Source organism: Ptiloglossa arizonensis, chromosome 6 (assembly GCF_051014685.1).
Source record: "Ptiloglossa arizonensis isolate GNS036 chromosome 6, iyPtiAriz1_principal, whole genome shotgun sequence".
Lineage (NCBI taxonomy): Eukaryota > Metazoa > Arthropoda > Insecta > Hymenoptera > Colletidae > Ptiloglossa > Ptiloglossa arizonensis.
Genome location: NC_135053.1, coordinates 25,468,518 through 25,481,353, shown reverse-complemented (window position 1 = coordinate 25,481,353; position 12,836 = coordinate 25,468,518). Strand labels below are relative to the sequence as shown.

At 29.1% G+C, this 12,836-nt stretch overlaps 4 protein-coding genes across 13 annotated transcripts; 3 read left to right on the top strand and 1 right to left on the bottom strand.

The window, feature by feature from the left end:
- Positions 1-1,337: 1,337 nt before the first annotated feature.
- Positions 1,338-5,401, bottom strand: LOC143148436 (uncharacterized). 4 transcript variants are annotated; one of them, XM_076314751.1, is made up of 6 exons: positions 5,356-5,401; positions 2,349-2,457; positions 1,960-2,228; positions 1,782-1,891; positions 1,578-1,716; positions 1,338-1,500 (listed from the first exon to the last, which is right to left on the bottom strand). In XM_076314751.1, the coding sequence occupies exons 2-6, from the start codon at positions 2,394-2,396 to the stop codon at positions 1,449-1,451; spliced, it is 618 nt and encodes a 205-aa protein (XP_076170866.1). In that variant the 5' UTR covers positions 2,397-2,457; positions 5,356-5,401; the 3' UTR covers positions 1,338-1,448. The 4 variants fall into 4 exon arrangements, with proteins under 4 accessions (XP_076170866.1, XP_076170864.1, XP_076170865.1 ...); XM_076314749.1 differs by lacking the exon at positions 5,356-5,401 and adding an exon at positions 3,414-3,432; XM_076314750.1 differs by lacking the exon at positions 5,356-5,401 and adding an exon at positions 2,568-2,605.
- LOC143148437 (uncharacterized) lies at positions 3,984-5,192 on the top strand. Its single transcript, XM_076314752.1, has 3 exons — positions 3,984-4,362; positions 4,490-4,567; positions 4,760-5,192. The coding sequence occupies exons 1-3, from the start codon at positions 4,052-4,054 to the stop codon at positions 4,812-4,814; spliced, it is 444 nt and encodes a 147-aa protein (XP_076170867.1). The 5' UTR covers positions 3,984-4,051; the 3' UTR covers positions 4,815-5,192.
- Positions 5,402-5,472: 71 nt separating the features above from the next.
- Positions 5,473-8,498, top strand: Mtdna-helicase (mitochondrial DNA helicase). Of its 5 annotated transcripts, none has more exons than XM_076314747.1 (8): positions 5,473-5,514; positions 6,268-6,354; positions 6,422-6,654; positions 6,739-7,435; positions 7,517-7,761; positions 7,833-7,933; positions 7,991-8,210; positions 8,296-8,498. In XM_076314747.1, the coding sequence occupies exons 3-8, from the start codon at positions 6,430-6,432 to the stop codon at positions 8,440-8,442; spliced, it is 1,635 nt and encodes a 544-aa protein (XP_076170862.1). In that variant the 5' UTR covers positions 5,473-5,514; positions 6,268-6,354; positions 6,422-6,429; the 3' UTR covers positions 8,443-8,498. The 5 variants fall into 5 exon arrangements, 4 of the variants coding, with proteins under 4 accessions (XP_076170862.1, XP_076170860.1, XP_076170859.1 ...); XM_076314745.1 differs by lacking the exon at positions 5,473-5,514 and having other exon boundaries at positions 6,007-6,354; positions 6,739-6,894; positions 7,006-7,435; XM_076314744.1 differs by lacking the exon at positions 5,473-5,514 and having other exon boundaries at positions 6,007-6,354; positions 7,556-7,761.
- A 565-nt stretch (positions 8,499-9,063) lies between these two features.
- Positions 9,064-12,770, top strand: LOC143148035 (glycosyltransferase 25 family member). 3 transcript variants are annotated; one of them, XM_076313882.1, is made up of 11 exons: positions 9,064-9,545; positions 10,176-10,404; positions 10,523-10,865; positions 10,941-11,060; positions 11,155-11,341; positions 11,497-11,571; positions 11,634-11,691; positions 11,805-11,932; positions 12,048-12,065; positions 12,129-12,251; positions 12,355-12,770. In XM_076313882.1, exons 1-11 carry the CDS (start codon positions 9,358-9,360, stop codon positions 12,530-12,532), a joined length of 1,647 nt encoding a protein of 548 aa, XP_076169997.1. In that variant the 5' UTR covers positions 9,064-9,357; the 3' UTR covers positions 12,533-12,770. The 3 variants fall into 3 exon arrangements, with proteins under 3 accessions (XP_076169997.1, XP_076169996.1, XP_076169995.1); XM_076313881.1 differs by having other exon boundaries at positions 9,068-9,545; positions 11,215-11,341; positions 12,048-12,251; XM_076313880.1 differs by having other exon boundaries at positions 9,070-9,545; positions 12,048-12,251.
- The last annotated feature ends 66 nt before the right edge of the window (positions 12,771-12,836 follow it).

Below are 12,836 nucleotides of genomic sequence, written 5' to 3'. Positions count from 1 at the left end.
GCTCGATGATTGCCGGGTATAAGTGAATAAAATCATCGTCTTTAATTGTCGCACGCATCGGGTCCGTACGATGACATAATAATACAGCAAAAAGCGAACACGAGTGAGAGGAAACGGATAGAGGGAACGGAGAGAAATTAGCATAATGATAGGTACGAGTGTCACTTTACCGTCTTCTTTCGAATTGTAAATGCAATACCCGGTACATCTTTAATTATATCCACCATTACAATTTCTGAATCATACGTATGGTGTAACTACGTAGGCTGATTCACTTGTCCCTTGAACGGATTTGAGTAAAAACTACATACCACGAACGTTTTACGCTACGATGGAATACATTAAACTGGTTTACGTTTGGCATCGTTCAAGTTCGGGCAAACGATCGAAACCGGGATCAAAGAAACTTCGCTTAGCGACTTTGAGGTGAGAGGAATAATGAAACGATTCCGCTATAAATCGTGAGAAGAAAAACCTGCGAGAAAAACCTATCGATTAGAAATAATTTGTGAGGAAAAAAAACTATTCTACATACAAAAAACAAAATAGAGTCTACCTTGGTTCGCTATCGATTTGCCATTGCATGATAATTATTCGACTCGAACGAATTTGCAAGTCTTTCGCAAGATGTGCAAGTTATTCGAGAGAAATACATAGCGTAAACGGTACAATTTGTTTCGAACGTGCATTGACAAATAAAAATAACGATTACTTTAACTGAACAGAAAATTAGGATTAGGACGCGTTGTTACGCGTGTGCCTACGCGCACAAGAAAGCATAAATGTAAGAGCGTTTGTGCCGATTCAATTGCCGATAAGAGAATGCAGCAAATACCGAACAGCAATTATTGACCAGCTAACGTATGTTAAGTATAGGGAAGAGATGTCGGCAACACTCTTATGAAAGGGAAGTGAAATTCTGTTGGGCACGTCAAGGTGATGGTAAGATGACACGATAGCTGTCACAAGAGTACATATAACATTATGCGCTTGTGTGCTATGCTGTGTCGCACAAATCTGCATTAAATGCTCTACTATCGGTTCTGCTATTTTTTAGCTACTTTCTCTTCGTTCGAGCAATTTCTTTGTTTCGACAAACCTCCCGAAAAAGTATTTTAAAGAAATACCTTGCATTCAGATTTGCAACGAAACAAATTTCAAGTAAATAATTTTTTAAAGTAATTATTCCGCACTTACGTATTCATTTACCATAAAAATGAGAAAACCTTTACCCGATAGAACTATTTTGATCTTCGACGTTGCGTATTCTACGCTTTAGTACTTGCAATAAATGCATACAATGAAAATGTAGTAATAACGTATATTACTACATTAAATTGTCTTTGAAATTTATTATCGATAATATAATACATCGTACTAACATATTATATGCACCTTCTACACTTACAAATTTATCAAACATCTACCATTCATTCTCCTCCAAAAATTTATTCCTCTTTGATCTCTGGACTAAAAATTGGACCTTTTCTCTCGGGGTATCTGTAAAGCAAACGAAGCTTTAAATAACTTTTATAAACGAAACTTTTTTTCATTTTAATGCTCTAAATAAATTATACCCTTGTGATATCCTTTCTAAGTATTTTGCTCTGTTCTGCTTTCGTAAATTGTCATATGTGGTACTCTGTTTCAAATTAAGTGGCTTGTCCAGTGACAAATCTTCTTCCAAAACGTTACTCGTACCGGAATATTGATTGCCTTGGGGCAAAATTAATCAATTTGATAAGTAACAACACTTATGCTTACTTACTGAGTGAACTTACTACTCTCGTAATTATCATAAATGTTCCACTGTGATTCTTGCTCCGGGAAAGTTTCGAAAGTTTCAAAAGATTCTGAAACGTTACTTTCCTCTGCAATTTTATCGTGTGACCTGTTTTTAAAAACACGTTAAATCATTGTGCTAATAATGGAAAGGCAATTGTAGAGAAAAAATAATACCTTCTACCGTCGAATGTTTGTTTGCGCATAAAATCTTGCACAGGTAGGTATTTCTGCATACACGACATAGTACTCATGGTCTTTCCTATCACTAATCCGCTTAAAGACATCAGTGTTGTCATTAATAGTCTATTTTTCGAACTCCAGTTAGAAGCTAAATAATATGTGATAAGTCCAGTTACTACTCCATTGCTAAGACTATTCCATAAAACGTTTTCTTTCAAACATTTTTCATAGGCTGCTCGAGTTTCCGGTGGTAAATTATAAATCTACGATTTAACCAAAATTATTGAATCTGATTCTAAACACTTTAACTCTTTTTTATAATACAGTGTAACATTATTGTTGATATTATTTTCATAATATTAGTTGAAAGAAAACTAATATACCATTTCTTGTAAGGCTTCACGAAATTGCTCCTTCTTTGACATATCCATGGTTAATGTTACTTTGTCCACCAATATCAAATCACCTGAGTACCCTTAATCTCACCGATACCTGATAAATTACAGCAAATTATTATCAAGTCCGAAGCACGAGTTCCTACCGGTGCGGCATACAAAATTGCAACACTAGCACCTCCAGTGAATGCAATGCGAACTACTTACCATATCTTTAAACAGGTTGTATTTTAAACGTTGTTCTCCCTTCGATATAAAAGATAAAACAATGTATGTACGTAGGAGTAACGAATTAAATGAATAACAATTTTTAAAACGACGAATGATAAGAAATATTTGAATTTTAGCAGATATTTTATTTATTTGCTAATTAATATTATTTTATTTTCTGCATACACATGTATATATTTTATCTTCTTTTCGTGTTCTGATAAACGTTTAATAAGAATAAATTATAATAGCAAATCATTTTGTAACTTTGAAAGCATGTAAAATCTAAGAACTTAATGCAACCACACTGCTTTTTCTGGTCAGTAAGAAATTCAAATACCTCCTGTTAGTATTTTTGATACTTGGAAATTCATTTAAATCTAAAAGAGATTACAATATTCTCTTCAAAAGGTACAATTTTGTATAAATTACCCAGAAATCCATTTGAAATAAAAAACCAATGTATTTAACTTCGATGCATATTACTAAATAGTACAATAATATTGAAAGGGAGAACAAAATTTAAAATGAAGAATGAAACACAGTTTTTACACAATCCTTTCCGCTAGAGTAAAATTATAAAAATGTGTAAATTTTAACTATTATTAATGAAACATTCAAGGCATTTAGCACAATACATACAACATTAATTAAACACATATGCGAATTTCGATTAAAATTTATATAGTTAATAAAGAAAAAATATAATTTAAGTATATGCTATTAATTATTGCATCATCTATGTTGTACATACATTTATTACTAAATAGCTTTTATGTCATAGTATCGTGCTAAAAACCATTACGGTACAGTAATTAAATGTAATAACAACTTCTTACTTACATGAAACACTGCTTAATTCAAATATCAACAAATAATCTTAATTTAGAGTAAACTTTATAAAATCTAATTTTATCTTTGTAACACTTTGTAAAAATATTTATATTCTTTGGTAATTTAAAAATAGTATTCCAAGTGTTCACACTATTCTGTTTTAAAATATGCATGTATCTATAACATGAGTCGCATAAAGCACTTTATTTGCACTTATGTGCTAATTTAATAAGTACAGAAGCCTATGTTACATTGCAGCCCGTCAGAAAAATATTCCATGTACTTTGTTCCTGTATGCATATGTTATACCAAGTATTATTAAATTATAAGAAAATTAAGAAGGTAATAGTTCCCTTATTATAAAATATTTAAATATTTCTTTATACTTATTTATGCAAAACATTAGAAACTTACAATGTACTTTGTATAAAGTTTAAATTCTAATGTTTAAAACATTTATAAAGTTTATTTTACAATCTTTCCTGTAAATAATAATCTCATGGTTGGTAAACATATATGACTATTTTCTTTTTTGTTACTCAACATATATGTTATATTTGTTAAGTTTTACATTCTCTGTCCCACTAAAATATTCTATGTACATTGTTTACTAGGACTTCCCTCTTGTAAATTTTCCATTCCCACTTATGAACAAGATGAAAATATATATAATGACATACGTTGTATCTATAAGTTTAAAAAGGGGGAATGGTGCTAATGAAGCAGCACCGTCTGCTATAAAAGTAGCCATTTGGAAATGGGAAGTACTACTGGAAATGTTGTGTAACAGTGAAATGAAACAAGATTTTAAAGCTTCTCGAGTAATTTACTCGATATTGATTCTATTTTATATATCGGTGCAATTAAGTGTAACATTACCCGTGTCTAATATGGATTATAGTACAACAACTACAATGTTAATAAACAATTCAACAAATAATTCATTTGATGATAATTTGTAAGGAAACTATAATTTAAATATTTTTTTAATATTTAATATATATACTAAGATGTAATAATTCTATTAATTATATTTAGTATGATGCTAGTTCATATAATTTGAAGAATATTTCTTTGTATTACAGATATGTCATAAAAGCAGTGGTATATGAAATTGGTATTCTAACAGATGCAAATGAAACAAATGATGATACTACTGAGAGGTAAAGTATACATGCATTAAAACTTGAAAATATAAATTTTATAATTTAAGCCACACGATAATAAAGTTAAAGTTTAATAAGCCTAAAATGATAATGTTAAACAAAAGTATTATGTTTTTTCACTCTATAATTTTTGTTTCTAGTTGAAACATTTTAAGTATAAATGTTTTTGCTATTTTATTTTGTTCATAGGCAAGATGTTAAAATTTCATTCTACAATCCGCCAAACACAAGCAATAGATTTTAAAAAGAAATTCGAATTCGTGTACGTGATGTTATTTGACGCATTTTACATAGTCACCCATGGAATATCAATAGTGTTAATGTACAACAATGTAAAATTAAATGATAAAATTTTTTAATGGTACACGTAACTATAACAAACATGTATTAATTTGCGAAATTATAGTTTATCACGCAACATTCCAAGGTTGCTGCTGAATGTAAATTTAATTGAATACATATCAAAATGTATTTATTCATTGTAAATAAGCCCTCATTTTTTAATTAAAAATATATTTATATTATTATAACAGAATGCTTGTGATGAATGTGATGTAACATAACGAAAATGAATTTTTTAAATAAATTAAATATTATATTTGCATTTATTTTACACGTATCTATGTATTAAGTAATAAATTAATTAGCAAAATATAAAACATAAGTCAACGTTTTTCTTATTTTTTCTCTTCGTAACGTATATACAAACTATTTAATTAACGCTATATATTTATAGTTTTATTAACAATTAATTTCTCGTATCTTTCTGTAAAGATGACACGAACCTAAAACATTGCTCGTGCTGTGAATTTAGAATAGTCATTCACATTAACGTTCGTCTTTTACACGACATAAAATCACGCGGAAACAGACCTTGAAATGTAAGGCTTAAGTAACGTCATCTAATTTTATAGTCGCGAAACAACTAGAAGCTTATTTTGAAGGTGAAGGTTACACGTTTTCCTTTAGATGTCTCTCTATGCTTATTTACCACGTGCACGTTTAAGGTGCGATACATGTGCCGTGTAATAAACAAATTAGAGCAATTGAAATCACTTAATTTAACGATTTACAAACTTTAACACTTACTGTTATTTTTTACATACATATAACATTATATGTAAAATATTAAACGAGAAAAATATCTGGAAAACAACGAATAGGATTTGAAATAATTAAAGAATTAAAAACTGGTGAATGGTGTATAAAAGTATTAAAAACATTCAATACCTATTAAGTGTAAAAAAATTGTACGTTAATTTTTTTGTAAAAATCATCAGAAAAAATTGGAATAAGATTTCATTAATTTTATTTTGAGTATAATATTTATTGCTATCAGTAACTTATGATCCATCAATTTTTATTAATGTTAACAATTATATTAATGATATCTTATATAATTAGATAATCCCTTAGATTTAAATTACAAGATTTTTAAGCAATGTAAGCATAGTGCAAATGAAGCTAAGCAATATTATAATTATAACTATGTATGTAAATGAACTTCAAAAACTAGTTATTTTTATATCTTACAATGTTATTTAAATTATTTATACGTGTTTGTGCACGAAAGAAGAAGCAACAAGCTAGATATTTTATCCATGAGCATTATTTTCATAGAAAAGCAAATGAATCTACCAATAATGTGTCAGTATCGCATTTTAAACATGTTTTTAAACAAAGATGTTTGCCCATAGTAGATGGATATACATGTATTATAGCAGATTGTCCTATATGCAACAATGTGGAGAATAGGTCAAAACTTTATGTAAACAAACGAACAGGTAGGTATGATTTAAAATAGGTGTCAAAAAAGAACTTTGTTCTGACATCTAAAAAATAATATTATAGGGTTTTTTATGTGCGATAAATGTACATTCAATGGTTCCTGGAATATATTAGAACAAATTTTATTAAAACAAATATCAAGTGAAAAATTTAGAGAAATTATTCTACTAAAAAAAAATAAACAGCGAAATGAAGACTTTGACAAAAAATGGAAAGAAAAGAAAGAAAAATGCAAAAATATCATGGATCTAACGACAAACGAATATGATGCTCTTCTTGATAATTTTTCATTTCCGGTAAGAAAATTTATAAGATTAAGGTAATATATAAAAAATTGAATGTTTTAATTATAAAATTCTAAATTGCAATTGTCATTACAGCCTGTCTTGCAAGCAGATATGAGTCAATTACAATGCATTTATGATAAGACATCCAATATATTATACTTTCCATTAATTGGGCTAAACAATTCTATTGTTGGGTATAAATCTGTTACCACAGATCAAAAACTGGAACACACATTTCCTGCTACTGAGGTCAGTGGATGTATTGAATACAAACAGTGTAATAGCAAAATGCCATTACAATGTGAAAGTACTGCTGTAGTTGTTGGAATGATAGATGATTTGCTAGCTTTAATATCACAGAAATCATCAAATGTAATTATCTGTCTTCCATACAATTTAAAAACTTTACCTCAACGATTATTACCATATATGGAATCCTACAACAAATTGATTTTATGGTTTGGAAATGATGAAATAAGTTGGTATACTGTTAGACAATTTGCAATAAAATTAAATGAAAAACGATGTTATTTTGTGAGACCAACAGATGTACAACCTCGACCAAAATTGGCTGCTGATATAGGTTGCAACCTAAAAAATATTCTTCAAAATGTTCAATCTGTGTGGCATAAAAGTATAATTACCTTTCATGAACTCAGGGAAGAAGTGTTAAGTGATTTACAAAATATAGATAAAGTACAAGGTATAAAATGGAAGAGATATCCAACTCTAAATCGATTACTGAAGGGTCACAGAAGAGGAGAATTGACAATATTAACAGGGCCAACAGGTAATCAAAACAGAATATGATATTCATAAAGTAAATTTTCTATATGAAAATTTTAAATATTGATTTCTTTTATTACATCAGGATCTGGTAAAACAACTTTTATGAGTGAATATTCTTTAGACTTAGCAATGCAAGGTGTTAATACCTTATGGGGTAGCTTTGAAATACGGAATGCACGATTAGCAAGAACCATGTTACAACAAATGGTCGGAATGCCGCTAGATGAAAATCTTGAAATGTTTAACTTGTATGCAGATGCCTTTGAAAAATTACCAATTTATTTTATGACATTTCATGGTCAGCAAGCTCTTAAAGTAGTTATAGATGTGGGTATATGCATAATTATACTATCTGATTTTTCACAATTAAATATGAAGCAATAGTATTTCTGTTGCAGGCAATTGAGCATGCAACTTATGTTTATGACATAGCTCATGTAATAATTGATAATGTTCAATTTATGATGGGAACATCAAATGATACTAAATTTATGGACAGGTACTAGAATAATGTTACATAACATTTTTTAAATAGTATAACACTATTGTCTTCTAGATTCTGGAAACAAGACGATATAATTTCAAAATTTAGAAATTTTGCTACCGAACAGAATTGCCATGTAACTGCAATAATACATCCAAGAAAGGAGCGCATTGAAGAAGGATTAACAACTGCTTCAATTTTTGGAGGTGCAAAAGCAAGTCAAGAAGCAGATAATGTACTCATTATTCAAGATAACAGACTTTCTTCTGGTCGGGGTAAAAAATTTTTACAAGTATGTGTGTAAAAAGAAAGTGGTATTAACAATTCATTATGACATATAATTTACAATTAGTTACTTAGAAAATTTGTACTTGCAGGTAGCTAAAAATAGATATAGTGGAGATTTAGGCATCATGAAGTTAGAGTTTGAAAAATCTAGTCTTAGTTATTCTGTAAAAACGAAATTAAAAAATACAGAAGATGATAAATTGTGTTTAAGACAAACACAAGTAATAACAGATTAAGAAATATATATACTTATAATAATTATAATAATTTATAAATAAATTGAATAAATATAATTTTGTTAAACATTTTATACATAGATATTGTAAAAAGAAATAAATGATGAAGTAATTTGCTTTTAATTGTACAGTAAATACTGTAATTATTTCATATGTTTTTAAGTAAATTGATATTCATAATAAAGATATGAGTTTTACATATCAAGTTTACACATTTATTGATAAAATATTGAAATTTTCTTAGTTCATCTACTTATTGAAATTAATTAACATGTATTAGCTGTCATCGTTGAAGACAGATTCTCTAACAAATGTTTGTTGAACGATCCTCTATCGTACTTTAAATACTCTACATTTTTTTTCAATATTATTTAAGATCTAAATCAAGTTTCCTTCAGTAATTTTTTATGTTTCTTCAAAAATATATCGTTTAATGTAAAAAGCTTTAAATTAGTATAGGTCTTTTAATACTTTCTGGTAGAAAAGAAAAAAGTGCATTTAAAAGTATATTTTATGATATGAAGAATAAGTGATTTAATTTCTTACATGCATTACTGCATAAAAATGCGTAAAATTGATATCAGAATATGTTCTATTCTAATTCTTAGTTTAAACTTTGCCTTATGACATTATAATTCGTATGCCACTAAATATTAAAACAATCGTGAATGATGTCATTAGCGAGGGTAGTTTACTGCTGTACCGACTACATGCGCTTCTAACGTGGGTGGTAAAATTTTATCAGAAAAGGCAAAGTAATAAACGTTGTAGTGAAGAGAAGAATAAATGTATACATATATAAATACTTAGTCTATTAATAATTTAGTGTTTTCTTTATATTTTTTGTTCTAATCAACTAATAATAGTTAACCACGAAAAGGATAATAAACTAATTAGAACCGGATAACGTAAGAAATGAGATTGAGGAACATTGTTTTAATTTCTTTCATTCTTCTTATTACATTCTCGGTGGCTTGCGGTGGAGATTCGAAGAAACCAACGGTATTAATAACGATTTTAGTTCGAAATAAAGCACATGCATTACCATATTTCTTAACCTTTTTGGAACAACTGACTTATCCGAAAGAACGACTATATCTGTGGTAAGTTTATCTAGCGTAACCTCACTTTTGCCGTGAATTCTGTAGCGAGCAATTGTCAGAAATTTATTGTAGAATCAAATGTTTTCAACATATGTGTAGTGTTTCAAGTGTATTCTTGAACTTGAATAAATAAAATTATAAGAGAAATATAACATTAGTCACGAATGTAATAAGTAAGAAATAATAATTTCTATTTTCAAAATATTAAGAACACTTTATACATTTGTAGAAAGTATTTCATCGTGTTTTAACGAAATTTTTGCATTGACTGAATACTGAGATCAAGTTCTAAACTTTTTCTTCTCATCAAGTGTTTTCAACTTTATTGATGTTATATTTTAGTTACTCCTCATCTGTGGTTGCGCGATAACTGTTATGCCGTCAAGTTTGTAATTGCCCGCCATTCGTGTTGATAAATTACAATTTCTACTGCGAATGCGCAAGTGTATGAAACGAAACGTTCCGTTGTTCAGCATTTGAATTTTTTTCGTACTTTCAAAAATATATTTTGACTATTTAACGTGAATTTCGATTGAGATAAAACAAACGAAATAAATCGTTTAGTGTATATGTTTGAATGATATTAAACTTTTCATTTGTTACTAAAAATTATATTTCATTCTTTTTAAGGATACACAGTGATAACAATATCGATAACTCGATTGAAATATTGTCTACATGGCTGGTAAACAAAGGTAACGAGTATCACGGAATAGAAATAAATTTCGATAAGGAATCGAACGGATTCGAAGATGAGAATGGAATTGCCGATTGGTCGACACAAAGATTTCTGCACGTGATAAATCTACGCGAAAAAAGTCTTATCGCGGGAAGTAATATGTGGGCAGATTTCCTTTGGGTATGCGTTAGATTGTTAATAACATTCATATTGAAGAATTAATGGTATTTTATGAATATCTAAGGGTTGCAGTGTAAAGTAATGATTTTAATTGAATTTTTTTTATGTGAAATTGCAGATGCTTGATGCAGACGTTTTCTTAACAAATCCAAATACTCTTGATGAGTTGACTTCAAAAAATCGGACTGTAGTCGCACCATTACTAAAATCTGACGGTTTATACAGCAATTTTTGGGCCGGAATGAATAGTGATTACTACTATCTCAGAACAGACAAGTACAACCGGATCTTGTTTCAGGAGGAAATTGGATGTTTTGATGTACCTATGATTCATAGCGCGGTTCTTATAGATCTGAGAAAACACGCTTCAGATAAGTTGACTTACGATCCAAATAACTTGGATCAATACGACGGCCCTATAGACGATATTATAACTTTTGCCATTAGTGCCAATAAATCTGGTAAATTAGTGTTAGAGCTTTGATGATTCTTTTCATTTAATATTTATTGTAACGACTTTTTCGCGTTTTTGATAGGCGTGCCATTGTTTATTTGTAACGACAATGTTTATGGGTTTGTTATGATTCCATTAGAAGAAGGAAAAACTATTGTTGATGATCTACAATCCCTGACTAATATTAAGACAGAGATATTAGGTGAGTTAAACCATTCCAATAGAAGAGAGAAAGTGATATTAAAAGTTTATAAAACACATGATTATTTATAACATGAATTTTGTTTTTTCAACAGATAGTAATTATCTTCCATTGTCGACTAGTCTCGAACAATTTGTGCAATATCCTGTTGCAGATTTGCTACAAGTGGGTAATATTTATATGATAAATCTTTTAAGAAGACCGGAGAGACGCGATAGAATGTACAGACTTTTTAAAGAACTCGGTATTCAAGTGGAAACTGTTGATGCCGTTGACGGTAGGTAAGTCGAAATAAATAAATTTCGCTGCTGGTAACTTGATCTGCCTTTATTTTTACATTACAAAATAATTAAATGTCACTCATGATAAATAATGTCAAATGGTAAATAACAATATTTAAATGTAAACTGATAATATTTCAAATGTATTTATTCAGGACATTAAACGAATCTGTATTGAAAGATCAAAACATAGAATTGATGCCGGAATATGCTGATCCATATCACGATCGGTAAGTATGACAGAAGGTAAATGCGATTGTGACGACTAATAGTACGCAAAAAAAATTGGCAGGCCAATGACTATGGGAGAAGTCGGATGTTTCTTAAGTCATTATATTATTTGGAATAAGGTAATTACGAAATTGGAGAAACGAATCAGTAAAATCCTTTGAAATAAAAAAAATATATTTTTAAATTGAATAAATAAATTATAAATTGTACTAAATATCTTGTAAATCGTCAGGTAATAGAAGGTGGTTTCGAAAGCGTTATAATCTTAGAAGACGACGTTCGTTTCGAACCGTTCTTTCGGCAAAAAGTAAACTATATCTTAACAGAGCTCAATAATCTTCAACTTGAATGGGATTTAGTGTAAGTACTTAATTTTTTTAAATTTCATTCTAATAATAATATATATACATATATGGAAAACAAATTTGGTTAGAAAATTGTACTATATTAAAGTAAATATAATATTCTACAATAGTTATTTAGGAAGGAAAAGGTTAGTGGAGAATGTTGAACCTTTAATTGATGGATCAAAATACTTGGTACGTGCTGCTTACAGTTATTGGACATTAGGATATATCTTATCAGCAAAAGGTGCAAAAAAACTTGTAGAGGCAAAACCGCTGGAAAAATTAATACCCGTCGACGAATATCTTCCTACTTTGTCTGACGTTCATCCTAGGTAAATATACACAGGAAATAATAAAATTCTTGTGCAATTTTTTCAGAATTCTTATTTAAGTATTTCTATTATATTGCATGTTAGAATTATTTTTTCTACACAGGCAAGATTGGAAAGCACACTATCCAAAACGGGATTTGATAATACTCTCTGCAAATCCTTTATTGATTCATCCAACGCATTATACTGGCGAAGAAGGACACATTAGTGACACAGAAAACTCCTTGATTGTATTTAGTGACAATAACATAAATAAATCAAACAAACGTGAGGAGCTATGAATGCCATAAAAGTTGTATATATGCAAGCTGAGAAAAGATATATTTGACTAGTCTCTTTAATCAAACCAATACATTACATTTTTTATTTCATAATATAGGTCACTAGTATTCACACATGTCATACAAATTGTGAGAATGTTGAAATAATCCAGATGTAAGAATCAAAGAGATTTTGTATATTTTCTTGTAATTTTTTAATAATTATATATCAATATACTTCAAGAAAACTTTTATATGACATCAACTATGTATTTGTATTAATGATTCTAATTCCTTATACTATCACTCTAACTACAGTAAATTT

Bases quoted from the DNA above. Each gene is read 5' to 3' on its own strand.
- LOC143148436 (XM_076314751.1), bottom strand. From the start codon at position 2,396: ATGGATATGTCAAAGAAGGAGCAATTTCGTGAAGCCTTACAAGAAATG. The intron at 1,892-1,959 runs GTATTATTTTTT...TTTTAAAAACAG, and splicing joins CAAACATTCGACGGTAGAAG to GTCACACGATAAAATTGCAG. The intron at 1,501-1,577 runs GTATAATTTATT...TTTGCTTTACAG, and splicing joins TTAGAAAGGATATCACAAGG to ATACCCCGAGAGAAAAGGTC.
- LOC143148437 (XM_076314752.1), top strand. From the start codon at position 4,052: ATGAACAAGATGAAAATATATATAATGACATACGTTGTATCTATAAGT. The intron at 4,363-4,489 runs GTAAGGAAACTA...TTTGTATTACAG, and splicing joins AATTCATTTGATGATAATTT to ATATGTCATAAAAGCAGTGG. The intron at 4,568-4,759 runs GTAAAGTATACA...TTTTGTTCATAG, and splicing joins AATGATGATACTACTGAGAG to GCAAGATGTTAAAATTTCAT.
- Mtdna-helicase (XM_076314743.1), top strand. From the start codon at position 6,105: ATGTTATTTAAATTATTTATACGTGTTTGTGCACGAAAGAAGAAGCAA. The intron at 6,355-6,421 runs GTAGGTATGATT...ATAATATTATAG, and splicing joins TTATGTAAACAAACGAACAG to GGTTTTTTATGTGCGATAAA. The intron at 7,762-7,832 runs GTGGGTATATGC...TTTCTGTTGCAG, and splicing joins CTCTTAAAGTAGTTATAGAT to GCAATTGAGCATGCAACTTA.
- LOC143148035 (XM_076313880.1), top strand. From the start codon at position 9,358: ATGAGATTGAGGAACATTGTTTTAATTTCTTTCATTCTTCTTATTACA. The intron at 9,546-10,175 runs GTAAGTTTATCT...ATTCTTTTTAAG, and splicing joins AAAGAACGACTATATCTGTG to GATACACAGTGATAACAATA. The intron at 11,572-11,633 runs GTAAGTATGACA...AAAAATTGGCAG, and splicing joins GCTGATCCATATCACGATCG to GCCAATGACTATGGGAGAAG.